The sequence below is a fragment of the Xiphophorus hellerii genome, chromosome 20 (assembly GCF_003331165.1).
Source record: "Xiphophorus hellerii strain 12219 chromosome 20, Xiphophorus_hellerii-4.1, whole genome shotgun sequence".
Classification (NCBI taxonomy): domain Eukaryota; kingdom Metazoa; phylum Chordata; class Actinopteri; order Cyprinodontiformes; family Poeciliidae; genus Xiphophorus; species Xiphophorus hellerii.
In genome coordinates, this window is record NC_045691.1 from 888,516 (window position 1) to 914,691 (window position 26,176).

General features: G+C 45.8%; 1 protein-coding gene across 8 annotated transcripts in view; it reads right to left on the reverse strand.

Moving 5' to 3' along the window:
* Nucleotides 1–26,176, reverse strand: part of slmapa (sarcolemma associated protein a) — a 79,832-nt gene that overhangs the window by 14,730 nt on the left and 38,926 nt on the right. For 3 of the 8 annotated variants that reach the window (XM_032548665.1, XM_032548667.1, XM_032548673.1), the window contains 5 exons: nucleotides 24,933–25,070; nucleotides 23,531–23,699; nucleotides 22,079–22,117; nucleotides 3,393–3,524; nucleotides 591–653 (listed from right to left, as the gene is read on the reverse strand). In XM_032548665.1, the coding sequence (XP_032404556.1) occupies nucleotides 591–653; nucleotides 3,393–3,524; nucleotides 22,079–22,117; nucleotides 23,531–23,699; nucleotides 24,933–25,070 (541 nt within the window). The remainder of the gene's footprint in view (nucleotides 1–590; nucleotides 654–3,392; nucleotides 3,525–22,078; nucleotides 22,118–23,530; nucleotides 23,700–24,932; nucleotides 25,071–26,176) is intronic. The other 5 variants (XM_032548671.1, XM_032548670.1, XM_032548669.1 and 2 more) reach the window with 4 other exon arrangements.

Here is a 26,176-nt window from a genome sequence, read left to right on the forward strand (position 1 = left end):
CAGTTTCAGATCAATCCTCTCTGTGTTGTTCTTTCTGCAAATTATCTTTTTTTAGTCTGCATCCTCCAGTTAATAGAATAGAATAGAAGTACTTTATTCATCCCAGCAGGGAAATTAGTTTGCAGTTACAGCATAGAGACAAGACACAATAACAACTACCACTGAGTAGTAGTTGTAGATAAAATAAAAAATTACTAAATTAGTTAATTCTTTCAATAATCAATTAATCACGATTAACCATAAAACTTATACTGCAATCTATGCAATGAAGGATTAAGATAGTTGTCATGGCAACAAGGTGTGCCTAATACAGTGGCAAGAACAGAACAGCCAAAAACAAAATGGAACATAAATGCGTTTCTTTGCTAAAAATTTACTTCAAACTATTGGTTGAAGTCAGAGAATAAAGAAAATTGAGATATATAGTTTATATAGTTCATGTTCTGATGTTTTCACTGGAAAACCTAAATCCTGACTTTGGTAGACAGTTTTTTTGTCCCCCAACTTGTTAATGTCATTTCCTGACAGGCCTGCAGGGGGCAGCATCGCGGACATGGAAGAGGACAGCAGGAAAGCATAGTGGTACTCACGCGGACACTCAATCAACTGTGGGATTCTAGTCGAGTCTTCTCCACTGTTGACATGACAGTTGTCTGACGGAAACAAGAAGAACCGACTTAACTTCGACCACTTCCACTTTGGTCTCAGAGTTTTGATTCTGCTCATCACACCCAGAAACACAAATATCTCATCTGGAGGAGGGCTGACTGCCGTCATCAGCGTGGGAAAATCAGAACACCATTCCCGCCATCTTGCTCTGGTTATGCCTCATTGTAAAATTTGATTTTCTAGTTTAAATGAGTAGAATCAAAAGCAGCTGTAGAGCTGAATGGGTTCCTAAAACCCAAGGCTACACTGATTAGGAAGAGTCGCAGAGAGGACTCAGCGACAGAAAGAAAAAACAAAGATTCAAGCGGTTAAAGCATGGCAGAGCTGACGCATAACGCTGACAGACAACAAAACAAGAGACAGAAAGACGACCGACCGCCAGACAGGACAGAAATCACAGCCAGAAAGAGCTGAGGTAAAACTCACAGTCTTTTCCCAACTGTGACCTCATCAGGATGAGAACAAGGAACAGCCGGGTCCGACATCATGACCACAAAACTAACAGATCCAACACAGCCACACTGAGGCATAATGGGAGAATCCATATATGGAGCTTTTTAATGTCCAAATCACCATTCAAATATGAAAAACAGATTTAAGACGGCAAACGTTGAGGCTGGTGTTTCACACAAGAGAAAGAGGCTCAATCCAAAGCTGGCACTTTTAAAAGTTCTCACACCTCCGAAACCTTTCCACCACAAATCTCAGTGAATCCTGTTGGGATTTTAACTGAGAGCCTTTTCACCTCCTGCTCACAACTGGAGCTAATGATTATTAAAGTAATCGATTATTCTGATGATTAATTGGAGATTTTCTATTTAACCACTTAAGCCTTTTTTATACAACTTTAGAAATACATTAAAAATCTAAATAGACAACTAATTTGATTCCTTTAAGCAAAGTATTTTTTAAATGCAATAATAAATAAATCATTCTTTTAGTGAATTTGAACCAGGTGAAGCTAAAGCTGCCACTTGAGGCACTTTGACTGAAACATATTTACAAAGAAGTTTTTATTTTAAATGAAAATGTATCTATATGTTTGTATAGTTTTGGCTCAGTCACTGCTCTGTTCTTTCAGAGGTTGACCTTTTTTGAGTCTGGAGGTTTTTTTGACTCCAGTTAACAATTAATAAATTATTAAATTATTTGACACCCTAGTTCTTGTGTTGTTATTTTGGCATGCTAGCATATAAAAAAAGAGTAATGCTACTGATGTTACAGGAGAATAAAGCTTTACAGCAGGTGATTACACACCCAAAAAAAACATTCCCACAGGATGATGCTGCCACCATCATGTTTCAAAGAGTGGATGGAGAATTCAGGGTCTTAAGCGATTTTAGAGTTTTGTTTGTAGGCTAGAAGTTAAAATTTGGATGCAGAGTAAGTTCTTCTGGTGATAAACTGGATAAAATCTACTGGCTTTATTCCAACCAGGGATGCCTGATATATCGGCTGATTCATCGGAATTGGTTAGTTGTTTTTAACAAAACATCTGCATTTATTTTTTGCAAATAAATTGTCTGCACTGGCATAAAGCGTGCCATCTTTATGTTTCTGTGCAAATTTTGACATTTTGATGCAAATCTGTTTAATTCTGTGATATTTTTGCCTAAACTGTCTCTGTGCTGCCCTCTTTGGATTGAATGATGTCTAGTGCAGTTGAATTTTGTTGCTACTCATGGTACATCTTCACATCAGCCTCTGAGTTGGGTTTAAAACCTTCTGCTCAGACGCACGGCGCCGGTGACAAGTCAGGAGCTGGACTAGTGAGAACGGAAAGCGTTTATCGATAGCGCTTTTTGGCTTGGATGTGTGATTCATTTGGAACGTGAACAAGTAGTGGATCGGATCTCCTTTCTGCACAACGACTGGGACACTGACTACAACGCTTAGGAAACCCGAGGGTCAGACTCTCGCTCAGGACAGTTACTGCAGAGCAACTTCTGCTTCAAACGTGATCACCAAAGTCTCCAACAACACAGAACAAAGTTGCTAGACTTGTCGCCTTTTCAAAATAAAGTCACTACAGAGTCTGAAAAGGTGCTAAAAATAGTGACAAAGACATTACGTTGGCAACAGCGCTTCCTTCTTTCTTTGGCTGCACTTGACCACGCCCCTCAGGGTGAATAGGCTCCGCCCACTTTTGTAAAAAAAAATAATTAAGTTTTGCTTTCTCAATAAAGTTAGTTGCAATTTAAATAACTTAAAGGTGAGTTCTATTTATTAATAAGGTGACCTTTGATTCTGGTTGCCCCGGATATTTTTACTCTAAACCACGTCGAGCTTTTGTGCCACTTTATCACCTAAAATCAGAATAAAACCCTCTGAGGTTTGTAGCTTTGATATGGCAAACTTTGGAAAAAGTTCAAGAGGGTGTGAATACTTTCACAAGTCACTGTCTGTGTGTGTGTGTGTGTGTGTGTGTGTGGGTGTGTGTGTGCGTGTGTGTGTGTGTGTGGGAAGCTAAATATTCGGTTGTTAGAATGTTAATAGTTTGAAGCGATCGAGAACAGAAGGTAGAAGTGAAAGAAACAAACAAAAGGCAGAAGAAATGAGTAAAGTGATGAACTCATTTTACACTACAAGTAAAGCTGGATAGTTATAGGTGTATCATAACAGACTCTGCTCATCCTACTGGCTTATTTCTTCATGTTTTACTTCAGAGAGCTGTTAAAGTCTCAATCAAAACAGACGTTTTGATATTATGATAATTAATCTACCATCGTTCTCTCCATCTTCACCAACTGCACCATCATCGGTGTCTGTTTCCGCCTCGTCTTCGTCCCGGTTCTCAGAGGTCTGCAGGTTCTGTTTGACTTCCACAGGCTCCTCTAGCGATCCGGGGCAGACATCTGTCATGTGACCAGATCAGATATGTAGACCGTTTTGTCCAAGGTTTACCAGCCACACACATGCACAGAGAACACAGTAAAAATCAGGGCAGGCTCCTGCAGCAGAGTGGCTACTGTGTGCAAAGTGTGCAGTGAGGCAAGTCACCTGCAGGGCTCACAGGACAGTGTCGTCATTCAATCACCAGAAGTTGTCAAGAAAACTGGCATAAGGGTATGAGATCTTTCCAGGCACACGCAGAAAAAGATGCATAATGGCTTGGAGGAAATAAAGTAATCCTGTAGTTTGATTAAAAGTTAATTAAGTTGACTAAGTCTGAATAACATGAATATAAGTAATCACTCAATAACTTTCTGCAAAGCATCTCTGATTAATGATCTGTAATGATTTAAATATGTAATGATTATGTTAATGATTAACAACAAGGAAAAGATGTGATTTATTGTCAATGAATATGAAGTTATAATCATCTGAAATCAATTTAACAACAAGTTGAATGTGTTTACTGAGTTTTAATAGATAAAGTGAGTTATAGAATATAGCGAAGACGAATGTGCAGTACAGCCCTGAAAACAGGAAATGCCGCAAGCAGTTCTGAACAGATGGCCAAGGCGCACAGGAAGAAAGGAGAAGGACGGGAAATTCCACTGTGGTCAGCAAGCGGGTTGAGAAATGGGGGGGGACTTTTTCATGAGACACAGCGGCCGTGAAGGAAGTCACGTAGGCCAAACCTTCCCATACACACACATGGTGAGGAGAGGCATAAAAAGGGGCTGAAAAGAGGAACCAGCTGTTCCCAGTCCGGCGGCGCAGAAGGAGAGACAACTTGCAGAAGCAGCTACGGACCGCACTTCAGAACCACGGGGAAGCTCGGACTTCACACCGCTACGAAAAGGACTGGGTCCCATCGCCCCATCTCTGGTTCTTCATTCGGCCGTTGGTCTCGTCTCAACCCAGCACTTTCAACCTCTGCAGCAGGACTTGGAGGAAGGACAAAGGTCCCACAAGGAGGAAGAACTGGGTCTTGCAAAAGGGATTCAGACCCGTTCTGCTTTGTTTCCTTTCTAAGGAGGATTTTTCCACACAAAGCATAGACCTCGACCAAGGATGCTAGAAATTCCTGCTGCCAAAAGATCCACCATCGTCTGGGTATGAGTTGAATCTGCTCATTGAAATTCCATTTCAGAAAGTGCGACCTAAGTTAGAAGAAGACAGGGTAGAATGATTGTACATGTAAATCTGATTACACTGTTTTTGAGTTATATAAGATTGATTATTGATTTGTATGTCGCATATCCCTGCTCAAGCTTGCTTAATAAATTTATACTATAAAATTCTAATGAGGTTGGTGGACATTGGAATTAATAGAGTCATTTAATCGTTGTCCAGTTCTTTTAATTAAGGTAAAACTAATGTACATGATTCCAGTAAACAGGAGGCTTCATAATTTCCTTTGGTGAGAGTAAATAATGACCCTGGGACTTACATCTAAGTCACTAAACATAATCTAGCCGGTTCCAAGTGCAAGTTATGATTTAGAAAGTGGGCTACCGTTAACAGAAGTGGTTATTGGAATTATGCAGCTGCGAGGGCTACTCAGCTGATTGTTTCTTAACTGTAAAGGGTCATAACTTCTGGATTGGAGGTAGTTAGAGCTAGACGAGTCACTTTCGCCACCAGTTTAAATAGATTATCTCTTATAGAGTACTTTTAGGGTAATACCCAGGTCTCAGAGATTTTCCGGACCTGTTAGACGGAGAACTGGTCAGTAGGCAGCCCTGGGGAGTAGTGAGGAGTGGGCGGGGCTGACTATTGCAGGATAACCAACATGGCGCCCAACGTGGGGCTGCGCACAACTGAGTAGGCGGGCCCCAAAGACACCAAGTCGGTAAAAACAGATGTGAGACTCTGAATAGCCCACTTGGGTTGCTGACTCTTAGGGAAGAGAGTTAGTGGTGACTGATAAGGCCATCAGCCACAACCCTCGCAATAACTGTATAGCATACAGGTGAGGGAAAGCTTCTACTGAGGATGGAATGACCAGATCCAGACAGTGAAGCCAGTAGCCAACACAGCCTGGACCCATCCCTACTCGAAAGCGCAAAGAGAGGCTTTGGGGGATAGGCGACTCGAAGACAAAGACAACTATGAGTGAAGACGAAGAAGGAGGGGAACTGAATCCCCTGCAAGGGCCGGCAATGGGACAAGGGGCGAGCAACATCAGCCGAGACGAGGGGAGTCATCGACCTAGTCTTTCCCAATCCACGATATCACAAATTCCTGCGAAGCTGATATTGCTCGGTGATGGATTGGATTCCTGGACTGAGATAAACAAGAAAGCTTTCTATGAATCCCACTACACCCTCGACAAGGAGGTGGCCCAGAGAATGATGAAGCACTTAGTGCAAACTCGGATATATTTTTGCACCCAGCTTCAACACGGTCACCGTCTGGGGGTCGTCAAATGCCCGGTGAAGGTTGCTAGGAAGACGGAGGTTAAAGAATGGCTGGAATGGTTCGCTAAGCTCCTTGAAGAGTGGGAAGCTGGTGAGCTGCGGACTGTCTACAGTCCCTCCGAGAAGTATGACAGCGTAGTAAAAACCGCTACATCGGCAGCGGGCATTGACGGGATTCTAGTAGACCATCTTGCCAAGGGGGTGCGCAAGTTTCAAGAATATAACGAAGCCCTGCAGAGACTTAAGTTATACAAGGAGATTAAGGAAAAAGAGCGAGCCCTGGACAGGGCAGAGTCGGAGGTGGCCGAGGCTCCTTCCCAACTGCCCAGCAGAGCCACGACACCGACTCACCAGCGGGAGCAACCTTCGAGGGTTCTGATAGACCTGACGGGCGGCAGCGACGACAACGACGGCGGTGACAGCAGCGACGACAGCAGCGACGACAACGACGGAGGTCCCTCAGCTCCACCGGGTTCATCGCGGAACGAGGACATCCCATCTGCACCGGCCCATGAGGACGACCCCGAGGGAGCGCTCGTCGGCGGTCTCACAGAGGAGCAGTGGAAGGATGCAGTCAAGGAATGGTCCCCTCAACGGGACCCGGAGCTCGGGTTTCATCCCCGAGTCCACAGCACGGAGAGGAGGCCTCCACTGCCACCTACGAGGACTCCGGCGGATAACAGCTCCGACGAAGACGAAGAGGAATCGGACGAGGAGCTGCGGGAGCCCGACCGCCCCAAGAAGAAGACTCAGAAATCGGACACCTGGAGGATGGCCCGAGAATTAGCCGAAATACCACCGGGGGCCAGCAACTTTGGACTGCAGACCGGACTCCGGATTTATCAGGTTATTGGAAGAATATGGGATCTTGAAGGTGACGGACTGATTGTGTTCGCCAATGACCAATACAAGATCCACAATCGAAAATTCAGACACAGCCTTGCGGACCAAGCAGGGCAATGTTACAAAACAGATTTAAGATTGCTGGAAGCTAGCTGTAGCCCAAAAACAAGGGGGGAAGTAGTCTTGATGAACGGCTATAGTCTCCCTTATAGTGCTGTAATCCTGGTCCCGATTGACATCTACCGAAAAGGAGAGAGTTTAGATGAGTACCGGAAGAAGATGTGGCACGGACTCGAGCGGGGCCTGACGGCAGCCAGCAACGAATGCATGAGAAGAGTGGTAGTGAGTGTGCAGGGACTGAGATCACCGGATCTGCCAAGGGACACCGCCAGATCGATTGCAGAGAACGGGGTGGTGAATATAGCTAAGAACAACAGCCATTTCTTTGTGTTCAAAGAAGTGGTGGTGGTGGTTGACCCCCGTCTGCATCGACTCCGCACTGAGCAAGGGGTGAAAATGGCAGCTGAGATGGAGGAGCAATGCCGCATTAGCCATCCATCACAAGAAATCAAGAAATATCCCTTAAAAATTCCCCAGAGTGAGGTTTCAAACACCACCCAGAAAGGTAAAGCCAAGGCCGTGCAGCCACCCAGAATAAAGATAAAGGAGGCACCTGTTGAACCAGGGTTCTCCGCAGCAAGGTACGTTAAGGAGTTCTCGTTTGAAGAGAGCCGCAGTGAACTGAAAAAACCCAATGCGGGAAGAGTCAAAAATGAGCAGCCGACGGTCCCGAAAGAAGAAGGACCGATGAAACCAGCTAAGATTCGACCGCTGAACTCCCCCAGGAGAGAACCTCTTCGACAACAGCAGTATGAGGACATCAGTGACTCGGAAGACGGAGGAGAGCAACCGGGGATCGAACAGCCCAGCGAGGAGGAAGAGGAAAGTGATCACGACAGCGTCTTCTCCGACCCGAAGCAACCACCGACAGAGCACAAGACACTCCGAACAGGACAGCACCGGGGTAAGAAGAAAGAAATGGAGACCTTTGACATCGAGAAATCTTCTGAAAGACTGGCGAGAGACGTGACCTGGGGTCCAGTGCAGGCTAAGGACGGACGGCGTACGTATGTACCAGAGGCCGGCCAAACCGAGTACCAGATCCCAGCAGGATGGGCCAGCAGGTTGGGAGACCGGGTGCAGCTCGAGGTGGAAGCAACAATCGGAGAATGGGCTAACATCCTGATGACACCATCCTGCTCCACCCTGACAGCACACTATTCCCTGACTACCAACTTCAGGAACGCATACATTGGAATTATGTACGATGTGATGCTGCGACGACTGAAGAAAGCCGCCTACAAGTACTCCAGGGAAACTCGACAGCAGCTGGACGAAGTGTCGGCTGATGAAGAGGAACCTCAGGCGACGTCTTCGGAGCCAGGACCGCAGATCCCGGCGAGACAACCAGAGGTGTCAGCTCAGCCACCTGCCGCTAATACAGGACAAGATGCTTACGCCGAGTTGAAGAATCTAAGGCTGGTGATTAGGAGTAAAAACGCAGACGAGAACAATGAGGAGTATCTGAAAGATGTTTGGCCAACCGTGCTGTCTACCACCAACCACGAGGGAGCCAAAAAGTTGTGGCTGACCAGCGTGACCTCGGACCCGATGGTTGGAACAGATTCAGCACAAAGCAACTATGAAAGGCTGGTATTGGAGGACATGGATGATGAAGAGTCCCAGGTGAAGAGAGCCAGAGGACGGCTGGACAAGGGAAGCAGGTTGGAACCGCTGTGGCACACACTTAAGCAGACCGTTTCCCCTGCGAGATACGTGAAAGTACTGCGAGAAGTGACAAAAGGACGCAGAGGAGAGATCGTGTTCGTGAAGTTGCCAGTGAGAAGCACAACAGTCGCTCAGATGGATGTAGCGGTGCAAGGATTCGACCTGGAACAGCAGTACTACGAGGACAAAAGGAAGAAGGAGGCTAGCCAACCGGCAAAGCCACCTGGAAGGGTTAACATCAGACAACCATCTAACTTCCAGAGTAGACCGTTCCAGCAAGGAGCACCGCCACCCAACTTCCAGAGCAGACCGTTTCAACAAGGAACACCGCCATCCAACTTCCGGAACCGGCCGTTCCAGCAGAAACCACCAGGACCACAAGGGAAACCGACCAACCCTCCGGCTTCATCAAACCAGCCAGGAAAAGGTCAGTTCCTGACGGATGAGGAGTATAGGAAATTGAGCCCAGAAGAGAGGACGGCCCTCCGTGAGTCCCGTAAAGCCGGGGCCGGAGGGTCACCAAAGTAATGGCGTCCAGGTCGCGGGTCATTCTAGAAAATGCCTACTGGGAGGGGGACGAAATCTACGCTAAAGTGGAGGGAGTACCCTACCTGGTGGACACAGGAGCGGAGGTGTCTATGACCCGCAAAGACCTAAAAACAGCAGGACACCTGAAGGTTCAGTTTGCTAATGGAAAAGTAGAAGAAATGCCATATGGGACCTGGAAAGGAGTAGTGTGGGTGAAAGGTCCCTACAATCTCCTCACAGTAAAAGACTTAGACGAACTCAGTAAAAAGAAAGGCACACATCGCCGACTGGAGCGAAGGCTGACAAGCTTGAAAGCAAGATTGGTGAAAGTCGGCCCGACCCAAGCAGGATCAGAAAAGCAAGACTGGTACAAACCGGTCGACATACCAACGGTGATAGAACAGAAACTTGAAGAGAGTGACTTCTCCCCGGCTGGGAAAGAGAAGTTGCGCGAGATCATCGTTACGGCGCAGGTAGCACGGTTCAAGAACGATTGTGGAGATTTGGGCCCAAAGTTTGTTCATCACATCGAAGGTGGGGTTCATCCACCTGTTCGGCAGTACCCGTTGAACCCAGGAGCAGTCGAGGAGATGGACAAGATCGTGAAGGAACTGGGTGCTCTAGAGATCATCAGGGAAGAACTCAACCCGATCACCAACAGCCCCATCCAGGCGGTGAAGAAACCTGAATCGGCTGGAGGGGGTTGGAGGCCAGTTATCAACTTCAAGGCCCTGAATCGGAGAACAATAGCAAACCGAGCCAGTCTAATCAATCCACAAGGAGCGCTGAAAACTCTTCGAGTCAAGAAGTTCAAGTCTTGCATCGACCTAGCTAATGGATTTTTCTCCCTACGCCTCGCCAGACAATCGCAAGGTAAAACTGCATTCACCCACAAAGGCAAAAGCTATGTGTGGCAAAGGTTACCCCAGGGCTACAAGAACTCCCCAAATGTGTTCCAGTCAGCAGTGATGGAAGTACTGGGGGACGTAGGAGCAACTGTGTACATTGATGATGTTTTCATTGCTGATGACACAGAAGAAGAACACTTAGAAAGGCTACAAAAAGTAGTTGAAAACCTCACCAAGGCAGGGTTGAAGCTAAACCTCAAGAAATGTCAATTTGGACAGTTCCAAGTGAATTATCTGGGTTTCCAAGTCACGTCGGACTTGGGACTCTCTGATGGGTACAGAGAAAAGCTGACGAACATTCAACCACCTCAGTCAGAAAATGACTTACAGAAAATATTGGGATTGTGCAACTATGTCAGAGACCATGTGCCCAACTATCAGAAATATGCCAAACCCTTGTACCACTGCCTGAGGAAGAGTGAGGACGACGAAAAGGACGGAAAAAGACCCTGGGTTTGGACAGCAGCCAATCAACAGAACCTAGAGGAACTGAGAAGGGCCATTCAAGCAGCTGTGAGACTGGAGCCAAGAAGTTTGTCAGAAAGACTAGTGGCAGAAATCAGCTGCGAGAATGACGATGCCATGATCAAAGTGAGTAACGAAAATGGAGGCTTGGTTACCCTATGGAGTTACACCCTAACTTCTGTTGAAAAGAAATACCCGCAGGAGGAGAAAGAGCTAGCGGTGTTAGCTCGATATTGGGGTGTACTGAAAGACTTAGCACAGGGACAACCAGTTAAAGTCATCACACAAAGCCAAGTTCACAAATACCTAAGAAAAGGGACTGTGGAGAGTACTAAAGCAACTAACACTCGGTGGGGAAGATGGGAGGACATCTTGCTGGACCCGGAGCTTGAAATTGGGCCAGCACAACCCACCAGTAAGAAAAAACCACAAGAAACACCTGAGAAGCCAGGACAACCGGAATGGACAATCTACACCGATGGATCCAGAAAGGGGTCCGACCAGTCGGCATACTGGGGATTTATTCTGAAGCAGGATGGCAAAGAGAAATGCCGTCAGAAAGGAAAGGCCCCCGGTAGTGCTCAAGCCGGAGAAGTGACGGCAGTACTGGAAGGATTGCTGGAGCTGGTGAAAAGGAAAATCAAAAGTGCCAGGTTAGTAACCGACAGTTACTACTGTGCTCAGGCCCTTAGAGAGGACTTGGCCATTTGGGAAGAAAATGGTTTCGAGACAGCAAAGGGCAAGCCGGTGGCACACAAGGACTTGTGGAAAAAGATTGCTGAGCTAAAACTGCAGTTGGAAATAGATGTTGAGCATCAAAGAGCACACACGCATGAGGGAGCTCATTGGCGTGGGAATGATGAAGTGGACTGTTATGTCCAACAAAGAAAGATCGTCTTTGTCGGTACCGAGAAGTGGGACAGTACTCCCAGAGGACGGGAGGTCCCAGAAGAGTACGTGGTCGAGGTCGTGCGGAGCGTGCATGAGGCCCTTGGACATGCAGGCGTGCGACCTACACGTAAGGAACTGGAGGAGCAAGATCTTTGGATCCCAGTAAAACAAGTCCAACGCGTGCTAAGGGACTGTGAAGTGTGTGGTCAATACAACGCAGGTCGCCGAGGGCAGCGGATGGATGGGTTGTCCATCAAAAGCACGGTCCCCTGGGGCTCAGTCTGCATGGATGTTGCAGGTCCCATGGGGATAACAGGAAGGAGAGGTGAGAAGTACCTCTTAGTGCTGGTGGATTCTATGTCGGGGTTTGTAACTACAAAAGCAGCCAGGAAAGCAAACGGCAATAGCGTTGTCGGCATGCTGGAACAAGTATGCAGTGCCCTGGGAATCCCGAAAGAGCTGCGTACGGACAATGGAACTCATTTCCGTAATTCACAGGTTGACCAGTGGTGTCAGAAGTATGGAGTGATGCGAGTTTACTCGCCACCCTACACCCCACAAGCTAACGGAGTGGTGGAACGAGCCATTGGGTTAGTGAAAAGCTGGATAGCTAAAAATGCTAACACCAACAGCTGGAGCACCCAAGCGGTGGAAATAGGGCAGGCCCTGAATGACAGAGGCAGAGCCGAAAGACCCGCCCCTGCGATGGAACTCAACCAACGGCCGTTCACCACGAGGGAAGTGGGGCGGGGCTCCAGCGACAAAAAGGAGAAGCTGACGCCCAGAGTGCCATTCCGAGAGGGACAGCGCGTGTGGGTCAAAGCAAGAGAGCAACCTGTACATGCAGCAGTAAAACCCAAGTTTGAGACAACTGACATCGTCAAGAAAGTACTGGATAGGAACACAGTATTGCTGGAACGAAAAGGGATCCAAGGAGTTGAGCAGCTCAAGCCAGTTCCTGACTAAAGTGAAACAGAAGCCGGTGAAATGGCCAGTGAATCATGTACCATTCCACCCTATCTCGGACTGGCCACCGTGAAAGGGGTGGTTGTAGTTAGAAGAACACCTTCAGGGATTTGGGCAGGACGAGCCCTGAAGAAATTGGATTGGGCTAAAAATGGAGTCCTGTCGGAGGAGGGAGAGATGCTGGTTTGGGGGCAAGCTAAAAGCGGCTGTCCGGTTTGTTTAACGGACCACCACCTCCCCATTATCTGGGAAGGACCAGGCCGTGAGAAGCCAAGGCACCAGGGGGCTACCGCAGAGATGCTACAACATCTTCGCGTCTCCCCGGTCACGATATTGAACAATACAATCTGTGGGAACTGCCGAGTGGGTTACCTGCCCCGGCTTAAGTTGGAAACCCAACGGGGGTGGCTCAAGGAAGAACCAAGAACTTGTTATTGCACGTGGGATGGAAATGAGCTACACCACTGTCCTGTGTGTGAGGAACAGCTAAGGAGCGGAGAGGTAACACTGACAGGCGAAGCTGAAGGGTGGCAAGTGACAAGGTTCTACAGCTCGCTGCGGTATTACAGAACCTACGGGCGAGTGCAATCAAACTATGGGAGCCCCATACCGATAATATTACCAGGACCTTCCGCTCCTCCGAATACTCCAGAAGAACTGGACCCATGGGTGTGGAGGAGGGAGGAAGGACCGCATGATGTCCTGTGGGATTCTGTTCAAGCCGCCTGGCCGTATGACGCTGCTAGAGCTTCCCTGTCATTTCCACCATTGAATGCCAACCACTCTCCTGTGGTCTTCCGGGTACATCGGCCTCATGCATACCAACCATCAGCTGAGGAGCTAAGTGCACTCCCAGATGACGCCCGAGAGCAAGCCGTTAATGGTGGGTGGACAGGCCCCTGGGAACTGACCACCTGGGCACATCTGATTTTGGAGGTCATCAATGACTGCACAATACCAATAGTAGATCTGCCGGATGTACCAAGGGAAGATGGGGTGCGCAGCTCGGACATGTATTACTACACCACTGAGGTGGACGGATGGGGCAGCAATGCGGTGAGACCAAAAGAGAAGTCTTGCCTGTACTGGGTGACAGCGGAATCCCAGTTTCGGGATGGAGTTTTGCAACACCCGGGAGGCGTGGCTCACAGGGCGAGCACGCCCTCTGATCCTAGCACCTCCTGTCAGGTCCAGCTGTCAGTGCGCATGATCACCGTCCCCTATAAAGGGATCTACTCAGTCGGAGCCGCCATCAAAGTGGTACCAGACGAGCAGACTTACGCCACCGTGTCCAGTACGGAGTCGGAGCCTCCCAAGAAGAAACCCAAAACCCACGCCTGGCAGAAGCTCGCCTCAGCATTTCCATGGAGAAAGACAAACCAAAACTGATGGACGCACCGGAAGGAGAAAAACGAGTCGTCAAGTCTAAAGGTCAGCAAAAAACCAAAAAGCGAAAGGGGAGACAGTGTTTTGTGACTAGATTGTTCAAAGTGGGGGTTGGAGTCTCATCGGGACTATCAGACAGAGGCCCGTTTCTAAGACTCCCTACCACCTCCATTCTACTCGATATGCCAAGAGAAGATTTCACTGTTTCCAATCCGCTTACCGAGGCCTATTTTCTCAAATATCTCATATATCTCCGACCCACCAATTTCCAAAACACGAAACAGGTGGAGGAAAGTGAAGAATACACGACGCCCCCTCCCACGAAGCCACATATATTTATCCCTACCGCACCGCCTGCTTGGCAAGGAAGAGGATCTGAAAACACGGTTAATTTTGCATCAATCTCCCCTATGTGTCCAAGATCTCTACCATGGACTTTTAATACAGTGTATTTCAGGGTACGGGGGATCGAGCTGCGGGTTAGGTGGGGTCCCCATTATCTTGAACCACTGCAAGGACTGTATTGTGAAATTGCAGTTAATGACATGATCATTTGGACCACATCACCAAGCATGGCGAAAACCATAATACAGAGGGAAACGAATCCAGAATGTTATATATTTAATAACACCAAGCTTCCATTGAAATTGGAAATTGACAGGGTCTACCCCAATCCACCACACCAGAGGATTTATACTCCGTCATCCTGGGGGTACCGCACCAGGCTAACTCTGCATGGACAATCATTGTACACCTACATTTCAGTGCCTGCCCCCATAGGGTACAAACACGAATCCTGGTATGACCAGGCGCTGAAAACTGGCACCGCCCAAGGCCCGTTTCCTCGGCCGGATTACTGGAGGGTGTTCCACTGGAAGTGGGTGTGGAGGGGGTTGGAACCTGATTTACCCTACCCCTCTCCCATATTTACAGCCCTGCAGCAGAGAAGGGCCACCAGACGGGTTGGAAAGAACCCTGCCAACCAGGGCCACCTCAAGGCTTTGAGGAAAGTCTGTGCAAAGCCTGATACATCAGACCCCAGAGAAGCACTACTCTGGCCAAGATGGATGCTATCGGCATGAAGCGCCGGCCTACAGACCCGGAGTTGCTGGATGTTACATCGGAATCAGACAGCTCTACTGACACTGACGACGACTCGGAAACCTCTAACAAACCTTTGCTACGGAAGACGACTACGATAACCGGAAAATCCCTATGCCTGAAAGGGCTGCCAACGCTCCTTGCCCTGCTGTTTGCTGCTGCTGTTCTTGCTACTATCTTCTACTTCATCGGAGTTGGACCGTGGTATCTTACGCATACAAGAGTCACCTACGGACATTCCAAGTACGCTAACTTCAATTGTTGGAACACAAACACCACGGCTATTTTTGTACCATGGGACAACGAAACTTCTGTCCAGAATCGAACCGGACTGTTCGCCAAAGACAACGGTAAAAAGTACGTGGAACGCCGAGCTTTCGGATTGAACGACTCCACTCTGGACGACCTTCTGAATCGCACCTGGGAGATCTACAACTATGACTTCCTCGACACCGGAGTGCTCTGCTGGATACGGGTTCTGCAAAACAAAGAACGACGGACCGTCAGATGCAACTGGATTCACCCGGACCGAGGTATGCCAGAATGGCATTGCAACATGGCCTGTAGGTCGCTGCTACTGTTGCCGAATCAAGGGTACTGGGATACAGAAGTAGTATACCCAGCCCCACACAGGTCCTCAGGCTGTCGAGCCTGGCTTCCCCGAGAGGAGTTTTGGGGAGATTATCACCTGAATTGCAGGGTGGATGACACCATCCCAACTGCACCGCCGGGGAACTGGACCTTCCGAAATGCCTCCCGAGGTAATCTTCCAGTCAATGCAACAATTTCGCCTACACCAGCCAATTTGACTAACATGACGGCTTTCCTGATCAGACAAGGACCTAGACAGTTTATGTATCAGGCCGAGCAACAGCACTGTTACAAACACCACTTTCTTTGGTTAAATCCTTGCCTCTGGAACAAGTTTGTGAAATGTGTAGGACAGAATTACATAGTATCAGCCATAGAAGAGTACTGGGCTGATTTTTGGCACTCTACACGTCCACACCGTACAGAAATTGAACCCTGGCTGAACAACACGTTCCCGTGGACATACATAGCCCAAGACCAAACGTTCTTTATGGGAGACTTCCCAGAGGGTACAGTTCGTTCTCACACTGGATTAACGGATCTATACATTGCCAACTTGCGTACGCAGCGCCTTCCGACTCCTGATGACCTTCTCACCGTTCCTAAAACGGACTTTGCAAAAATTGACAAGTGTGTCGCCAAAAGAATTTTTGAGAGCCTGAATGACACCTGTTGGAAGAAAACCCTCTCATCGCCACGGTGCGACCTCTGGCAGGTTGGCAACGCTTTGCACTCTACCTGGAGGTATAACTGCCCGGATCCTGATAAAGCTCCTACGGCCAAATGGGCCCTACGAGCCTGGTACGAGGATTACTATCGGAAGTGGGACTATGAATGGTGGGGACTCCAACAACATGAGTTTGAAGCCTGGGTAACACCATGCCTTGCAGAATCAACAAACTATTGGGTACAGTACCAATACATCGCTACGGTCTACTCTAAGGAACGCATGATTTGGCCTGGGATTTTTTGGAGACCGGACAGTTACGTCAGCCCTAGACCTTGGCGCATGACTTGTAAAAACAACACCAGAAATATCCTTGAATGTGTAATAGGATTGGCCAGACGACCCTGCGGAGAGCTCCAAGGTTGGGAGAGTTACTGCGAACACCATTATGCAGACGAGTATGACACTCACTCTTCTGAGGTTACTTGGCGAAAGTTCAATGGAACATGGCGACGGGCGATAGTGAGCGGAGGAACCTGCACCGATGCAATTCTAGGATATCATCTCCAGAAGCGCAAGAGTATACTTGGTCTTCCTGTTCCGTTCATCCCAGACTCCCTTATAGCCATCGCCGAAGGACATGCTTTCCGAAGAAGTCTGTGTGATGGCAACATCGACTCAGGGTTCGAATGGGTAGGACCTAACCTGTTGTATTCCAATCTCACCTGCTCCACCACCACGGAGAATTGGCAGCAATGCGGAGAAGGCTCTGATCAACATGACTGTTACTGGTACGAGACTATGGGGGCAACCTTGGTGGCCGCTATTTCTGAGGTTGCGGAAGAAGTTGCTCATGTGGTGGAAGAGGGCCTCAACATTGTTGAACAATGGTTGATGAGTGCTTTGAGTCTGCTGTGGCCATACCTCTTGGGCCTCCTGGGCGTCGCTGTGGCGTTGATCATCGGTAAAATCGTCCTGGAGGCGTGGCTAAAAGCACTGTGTCGTTGTAAAAAGAGGAACTATCAGCCCCTCCCCCCGAAGGAGGAGCCTACTTCTGCATAAGAGAGAGCTGCCGTGTGCCTGCGAGCCATTCAACCTTCACCGCATCTGCTGAGAAGACCTGATCCAGAGCAACCATCATCGGACATCATGGACACCAACACCAACTCTTCGACTAACTCTTCGACCAACTCGTCGAATCCTAACTCACTTTTTGCACCAATTCAAGTGAGTACCCTTGAGCATTTAGGGATTACCCTGGCCTGGGTAGTCTTCTGCCACACCGGTCCTTGGCCTAAGGAACACCCTATGAGGATCTTTGTCGCGCTACAAGGATATGCCAAGCTGATCCTCCGTCCCGTCGTTCTCCACAAATGGGGGTTGGCTTCATCCCTTTTTGCTTGTTACTTGATGGGCCGTACCCGCATTAATTGGCGCAGGGGCGTTGTGGTTTGCCTATGGCTCATCACCGACACCATAGCCCTGATACTGGAATTGGTCATTGGGGGCACACAAGCTACCCGAGCCGCCCCATTTAAGATCCTCACAGCTATTCTAGAAGGGCTATTCGCAGTATCTATCCTCATCTATTTAGCGCGCCAGGCCTTGTCTATCAAGGGTCGGGGAAGGCGAATTTGGATGCAGAAATGGATAATTCTGGCTCTTTGGGCAACGGTTTGGGGGATCCTGGTGGTCCTCTACTGGCTCCGTGAGACCTCGGACCTAGCCATTGTTGTATGGCTGATGACCTACGCGGCAATATTCCATGATTCAGCTCATGTCTATGATCGGGGTGAACCCGCTCCGGATCATGACATTCCGGCTCCTGTGATTAATTCACCTTGGCTCGCAAAATACGCCGGCACACGGGCTTAAATCAGCCTACTCTCTCAGCTTTCGCTTTTGCATTTTCGTCGTTGTAAGTACATGTAGTTAATCAATAACCACTGATCATGAAGTTACCTGGGTTACTGTTTCTCCTCAGGCATCAACCTGCTGTGTGGGATGTGGAGTCACTGCAGAATCTTATGGGTTCATTTGGGTTGCATCGTCTTCCCGCTGGTGTCACAAATGCGTGAGCAGCCAATTTAGCAATGTAACGGCAATCCTCTGCGCCACAGGGCTGGAGGATTTGCCCTACATAGCGGATTCCACCTCTAGATCCCTGGAACGGGTGCACAAAATCGTGTGGACCTCTGCGTTTGGCCTAGATGACGACGACTTCACAACATCTCCGTTGTATACGGGACTACGGCTGCCCGTGATTCATAAATTATGGGAACACCAAATTACTCGGCAATGCCTCCCAACTTTACATCTGTTGGATGGACGAATTGTGGCGGTGGGCGACTACCTTCCGCCTACACGTCCCGTGTCTCCAGATTTGTTTATCGACGTCGGATGCCAAGCCAGCAGTGCGACTAACGAGAGAGGTACCCAAACTGAGAACCTCAGTTCATCTCCCCAAGCATGCCAGACTGAGGACATCCTTTCCCCTTCATCTCCATCACCAAGTGATATGGATTTCCAGGATCTGCTGGCAGACTTGGAAGGCTACTGCAACAACCCGTCCGCGCTGCCAGATTTTGGCATGGACTTGCCTTCGCCTCTGCAGCCTCCGCTGGAGCGTTCCACCCTTTCCGTCTCAGGTGAAACTACCCTTGACAATGATTTGGGTGCAGAACACTGGCTTTCTCCGCCATCCAATCTGTCGGAGTATGAGGTTGTGGATTCCTGGACACCTTCATCGTCTCCGGTTACCTGCTATGAGCGGGACATCCTCACTGCCACTTGTGGTGATGGACTTGATCTCTTTTGACTTTGGACTCTGTGTTTTCTGCGCAGCACCGTCCGATCTCATGGAGGGGGTGTCAAGAAAACTGGCATAAGGGTATGAGATCTTTCCAGGCACACGCAGAAAAAGATGCATAATGGCTTGGAGGAAATAAAGTAATCCTGTAGTTTGATTAAAAGTTAATTAAGTTGACTAAGTCTGAATAACATGAATATAAGTAATCACTCAATAACTTTCTGCAAAGCATCTCTGATTAATGATCTGTAATGATTTAAATATGTAATGATTATGTTAATGATTAACAACAAGGAAAAGATGTGATTTATTGTCAATGAATATGAAGTTATAATCATCTGAAATCAATTTAACAACAAGTTGAATGTGTTTACTGAGTTTTAATAGATAAAGTGAGTTATAGAATATAGCGAAGACGAATGTGCAGTACAGCCCTGAAAACAGGAAATGCCGCAAGCAGTTCTGAACAGATGGCCAAGGCGCACAGGAAGAAAGGAGAAGGACGGGAAATTCCACTGTGGTCAGCAAGCGGGTTGAGAAATGGGGGGGGACTTTTTCATGAGACACAGCGGCCGTGAAGGAAGTCACGTAGGCCAAACCTTCCCATACACACACATGGTGAGGAGAGGCATAAAAAGGGGCTGAAAAGAGGAACCAGCTGTTCCCAGTCCGGCGGCGCAGAAGGAGAGACAACTTGCAGAAGCAGCTACGGACCGCACTTCAGAACCACGGGGAAGCTCGGACTTCACACCGCTACGAAAAGGACTGGGTCCCATCGCCCCATCTCTGGTTCTTCATTCGGCCGTTGGTCTCGTCTCAACCCAGCACTTTCAACCTCTGCAGCAGGACTTGGAGGAAGGACAAAGGTCCCACAAGGAGGAAGAACTGGGTCTTGCAAAAGGGATTCAGACCCGTTCTGCTTTGTTTCCTTTCTAAGGAGGATTTTTCCACACAAAGCATAGACCTCGACCAAGGATGCTAGAAATTCCTGCTGCCAAAAGATCCACCATCGTCTGGGTATGAGTTGAATCTGCTCATTGAAATTCCATTTCAGAAAGTGCGACCTAAGTTAGAAGAAGACAGGGTAGAATGATTGTACATGTAAATCTGATTACACTGTTTTTGAGTTATATAAGATTGATTATTGATTTGTATGTCGCATATCCCTGCTCAAGCTTGCTTAATAAATTTATACTATAAAATTCTAATGAGGTTGGTGGACATTGGAATTAATAGAGTCATTTAATCGTTGTCCAGTTCTTTTAATTAAGGTAAAACTAATGTACATGATTCCAGTAAACAGGAGGCTTCATAATTTCCTTTGGTGAGAGTAAATAATGACCCTGGGACTTACATCTAAGTCACTAAACATAATCTAGCCGGTTCCAAGTGCAAGTTATGATTTAGAAAGTGGGCTACCGTTAACAGAAGTGGTTATTGGAATTATGCAGCTGCGAGGGCTACTCAGCTGATTGTTTCTTAACTGTAAAGGGTCATAACTTCTGGATTGGAGGTAGTTAGAGCTAGACGAGTCACTTTCGCCACCAGTTTAAATAGATTATCTCTTATAGAGTACTTTTAGGGTAATACCCAGGTCTCAGAGATTTTCCGGACCTGTTAGACGGAGAACTGGTCAGTAGGCAGCCCTGGGGAGTAGTGAGGAGTGGGCGGGGCTGACTATTGCAGGATAACCAACAAAGTCAATCAGTGACCGAAAGCTTCTTTTAACCCACAGGAAGGAAAAACAAAGCCGTGGACAGTTTGAAACCGTAGGGAAAAAAACAACAACCCAGATTATCCAAGAAGCTCAGTTTGGATCCGACAGAGTGCCAACATGCCCCCTGAGACAAGCTGCCTCAGAAACAAACACACCCAGCAGTTACTTGCATCATCACAAATCAGACTCACGATCATGATCCACGTGGATTTCAGCACACGGCTGCTGCACAACAAACTTCTTCATATCCTCTAATCTCAGACCTTTTAAAGGAAAACTAAATTTAATCTCTTAGGAGGGGGTCCTCAGATTATTAACTGAATTAATGAAATGCCATGTTGCAACAGCTACTGTAGAGGGAGGAGTCTGCTCAAACAATTTATATTAAAATCAATTAGAATTAAAACATATTTCTTTAAAACCCTGGAACAACAAAATAAATCCAGTTTATATCAATGGTGGAAATAAAGCCTCAGTAAGCATTTCATATTTTTATAATTTTCATACAATATGAAAACTTAACCAGCTTTTATTTTAAAAAAAGAAGATTTAAAAGCTTTAATTTTACATTTATCATTACTTTTCTAATTCAGCTCCATTTTCTCAACAGAAGAATAATAGTAGGTGGTGTAACTTACATTAAAAGGACCTGCATTAATTAAAAATTAACTAATCCAGATCAACCATCTGGGCTGAACCAACGTTGTGATCCAGTGGCCGGACTGAAATCAGTCCAAGGGCTGCAAACGGCCCCGGGGCCGCACTTTGGACACCCAATGGAAGGTTATTTTGGAACCATTCAAAATTGTGGCGTTAATTAAATGCACTTTATGAGGGTTTTCCAAAATATGGCGAGGTTTTCTTTCCTGTTGATTTATCATTTCCCTGAGCCAGACTGGTTTGGAGATATTTGTTTCCTTTAATAATGAAAATTATTTGAAAACCGCTTTTTAAAATAATTAAATATTACTGTCTGATATTAAAATTTGTTTTAGGATTAGAAAAAAAGTTAAAAATGAACTAAAATTGGAAAAATATTTCTTTAGAGCAGAAGGAGCCAACTCATCTGCCTCAAGAGCCAGGAAATTAGTACAAGATGATATTTTTTAAATTAAAACTATTAGAAACGCTTCATCTGAACACTTTCAACGTTTTACAAACTGCATTTCGAAGCTCGAAGTGACCCAACATGTCGGCCCCTAACGGACCAGAGGAACCACGAAGCTTGAACCCAAATGAATGCAATGAAAACAGAAGAAAAGCCAGATTCCCACCACAGCAGACAGATGAACAGAGAGCTGCAGCCAGCAACAGGAAAGGAAAACAACTCATGCAGGAAGTCGCCATGCATCATTAGTGCAGGATGAAGAAGAGAAGCAGACGGACGGTGAAGAAGAGAGGACACGTTGTCCCAAGAGCCGGCCGGAGACATGGACTCACCAATACTGTTGCTTTTCTCCTGCAGCTGTTCTAACCGCACTGCAAACAACAACAACAGCAGCAGCAGAGGAGAGAGTTGACCAACAGAACCTCACAACGCTGCTGGTGGATTTAAAGCTTAATAAAAGTCTTTGTGTTTGACATCACAGTATTTAGTTCCTTTATGGATAAACGAGTCAGATTTTACATGAAAGACTTGATTAAAAACAAACGTTATAGTTATAACTTTAATTCATAGTAAGAGTCAACCGAATGAGTCTGACGTAAGTATTCACACCCATAATAAAACCCCAAAATGTTGAAGTATTTTATTCTGATTTTATGTCACACTCCAACACCGAGTGGATCTACTAGCAAAATATTTTCTAGGATGAAAATTAATTAACTATTAGACTTTGTAAATAAAATGATGAAATAAAAGAATAAAAACAAAAAATAAACTATAAATTAAACAAAAATAGGTACAAATATGAAATAAAATTAAAAATTAAATAAATAAAAACCAAAATTAAGTATAAAAATATAAAATAAATGAAAAAATATAAGTGCAAAATAAATAAATGACAGTCACCAACTTTCACTGCAGTCCCAGCTTTAAGGAATGCATCTTTTGGGATAAATCTCTAAAGGTTTGTAAATTTATCATGTTTTCTGATTTATAATCTCAACTTTAAAGCATTTTGTGTTAAGATTCTTTTGTACGAACACAATCCTATAAATAAAATATAATTAACACCGTGAGTGTGAGTACAGGTGCATTTATTATTAGGCAAATTTAAGAACCAATTTCACTGCTTAAGTGAATTTTGTCATGTATTACAGATATGTTTATATTTGAAATGTTTGATAATTTTTGCAAAATCACTCAAATCTGAACAGATTCAGTTGGCTTTAGGTTTAGGTAACAATATTTTCCTGTTTTCTGCTTTCCATCGACTGACCAGATTCTGTCCTAAATTACCCTCACACTAGATCACAGGTGTCAAACTCCAGTCCTCGAGGGCCGCTGTCCTACAGCTTTTAGATGTGCCACAGGTACAAAACACTGGAATGAAATGGCTTAATTACCTCCTCCTTGTGTAGATCAGTTCTCCAGAGCCTTGCTAATGACCTAATTATTCTATTCAGGTGTGGTGCAGCAGAGGCACATCTAAAAGTTGGAGGACACCGGCCCTTGAGGACTGGAGTTTGACACCCCTGCACTAGATCATACACATCCTTATAAACTTCTCACATTTTTATTAGCAAAAACTTGAAACTCCTGCAGGATTTTCCTTCCACTACTTGGACAAAATCAGGTAATATTCAGTAAAGTTTGAGGAGAATGTGAAGACTGTCAAGGGGTGTGAATACTTTTGTAGGCGCTGAACGTTGGTGTGAATAACAATAACAATAGCTCTGTGTGTGTGTGTGTGTGTGCGTGTGTGTGTGTGTGTGTGTGTGGGCGTGTACCCTGGAGGGCGGCCAGCCTCTCGTTTGTGAAGTCGTTGTCGGCCTGCAGAGCCTCGATGCGGGCCTGCAGAACCTGCTCCTTCTCCTCCATCTCTTCGATCCGCATCTCCAGCTCCCGCTTCTCCGTCACTCCCTGCAGCGTCAGCTCCTCCTGCCTGCCCTCCGCCGCCTGCAAGGACACAAGAAGGTCAACTGTGAAGGGACAGAAAATGAGCAGGAAGAATGTGGAACCAGCTAGGAGCAAAAGCAGCAAAGGAGCGCAGTGTTTGAATAAATAAAACATTTATGAAAAATTTATTTAGATCTGCCTGACAATTGATAAGTCGATTTTATCAATTAGGCAAAGTTTTGGGATATTTAACTCAATGCACTCTTTTTGTTTTCATAGTTCAGTGATGTCAGCACGCCCAGGGCGGCCATCTTGTTTTACAGCTACTGTTTATTTACACTTTGAATTCAGGTCAACTTAATAAAGGAGTATTAGGACCAGGCTAAGATTTTTTATTTATAGGTAAAAGGATAAAGTAATAATTAGAGTTGTAAATATTCCTTGAATGATTCGAGAACCTCGATTACCAAAATTCCTCAAGAGAAATTATCTGTGAAAATTTGGGCCGATGTTGATATCTGATATGAATACTGCCGTTATTGCTTCCCCATACTTCATTTTATCAAATTGTTTACTCCATTACTTGATTAATCATCAGAATAATCAATAGATTACTTGATTAATCATCAGAATAATCAATAGATTGCACGATTACTAAAGTAATCGTAGTTATACAGTAGTTATAAGTTATAACATTCTCCCAAAAAAGTTGTACGACATAAGAGTCAAAACAATTTGAGAAAACAGTTGTAACATTAAGAGAATAAAGTAATAATCATTTTATAAGAAGTCCAACAAAAAAAATAAAAACATAAATGAGGAAAGTTGGCCATCTTGTGAAGTGAATCTTTGGTATAAGCCTTACAGATAATACTTCATATTTCAACACATCAGCTTCAAATTATTATCAATAGCAGGACTTTGAAATGATTCAGCAACAAATGAAGTTATTCCAAAGAAGGAACAGCAGACTGAGCTGCAGATCCTGATGACTCTAGAAGATTTTTTTCTCCTAATTTTAAAATGTTTTTCTAGTAAAATTGAGTTTATATTCTACTAATATCATAACTATATCGTCATAATTAATCAAAACTGCTCTCCGAAACTCCGTCGTACAACTCACAGCTGGTATGACTGAATAAAAGTCACTTTTTAAAATACCTTCTAATTTCATCTTTAGAAAGGAAAGCAAGAAAAAAAACTTTTAAAATGGAAAATGAGATTTAATTTTAAGCCGTATCGCACAGTCGCAGGGAAGGCAGTGGTTTGTTTCAGAGTTTCTGAGCACGTCACCTTGATCTTGTCTGTGAGCTCCTTGATCTCGTTGACGGCAGCGTTGTACTTGTTGGCCAGCTCCTGCAGCTCCTCCTGGCCCCGCTCAGACATCTCCTTCAGGTGGGTGCACTCGTCCTCCGTGTTGCTCAGCGACCGCTGCGAAGCCAAACACATACATTTCAAAACAGACAACAGCAGCCGCAGCTCAGCAGACAAACACAATGATTCAACTTTTACATGATTTATGGCTCAATTTGTCATAAAAACAGCAACTTTCTCCATCTAAGTATCTTGATTAACACAATTTTAAAGGTTTTTGCATAAAACTGTTCACCTAATTGAAGGGGATCCAACATGTCCAACTAGTTGAACATGTTGACTTAAATATGATGTAATTCAGTTCAACATGTAATTGATGTAATTTAGGTCAACGTCTAAGTTAACAACTTCTGTTAACCTAGACTTTATTTGTGATACATAAAACTCATAATTACTTCAAAAGTACATCTTGATTATATTTTTCACTTATAGAGGTGGCCATTTTTGTCAGGGCAAAGTTTATACGTCAGGGTAGTTTATAGTGAACTCAAGTCTGGAAACAAAAGTAATCAAGGTTATAGAGGCTGATGGGGGGCAGCCCACAAAACCTCTGGACTGAGAAACTAACTCAAAGTTTTCATGTGCCGCTGTACACAAAATATCTGCTGAAACAAACATAAAAGATGGTTTGTTATAAACTGTTTACTGTATTAGCAGGCGCTAACGCCATTAGCAAGAGCTAACGCCATTAGCAGGAGCTATCGCCATTAGCAGGAGCTAACGCCATTAGCAGGAGCTATCGCCATTAGCAGCAGGTAACTCTCACACGGTCCTAGCTCAACGCTCCAGAATATAAACATAAATGTCAAGGTCAGACAAAGGAGGAATGATGTTTCTGCAGTTCCTGAAACCATGAAAATAAGAACAACTCAACCCCTCATTCGGGGTCCCCTTCATCCCTCCTAGGACCGCGAGAAAAATAAGTCATCTTCATCTCCCTTCATCATTTCTGTGTTACCTACCTTCCATTTCAACGAGCTTCAGTTCAAATTAAAAGATCTGAACGTTACTCATTGTGCAAAAATGACTGTTTTGGCTGGACAGAGCTAGCGCTGTAGCACCTAGCATGCATCATCCACCCAGAATGCACTGCAGCATAAACAACATCTATAGATAAACATTTAATTTATCCAGAGGAAACGAGAGGCTACAGACCTGCACAC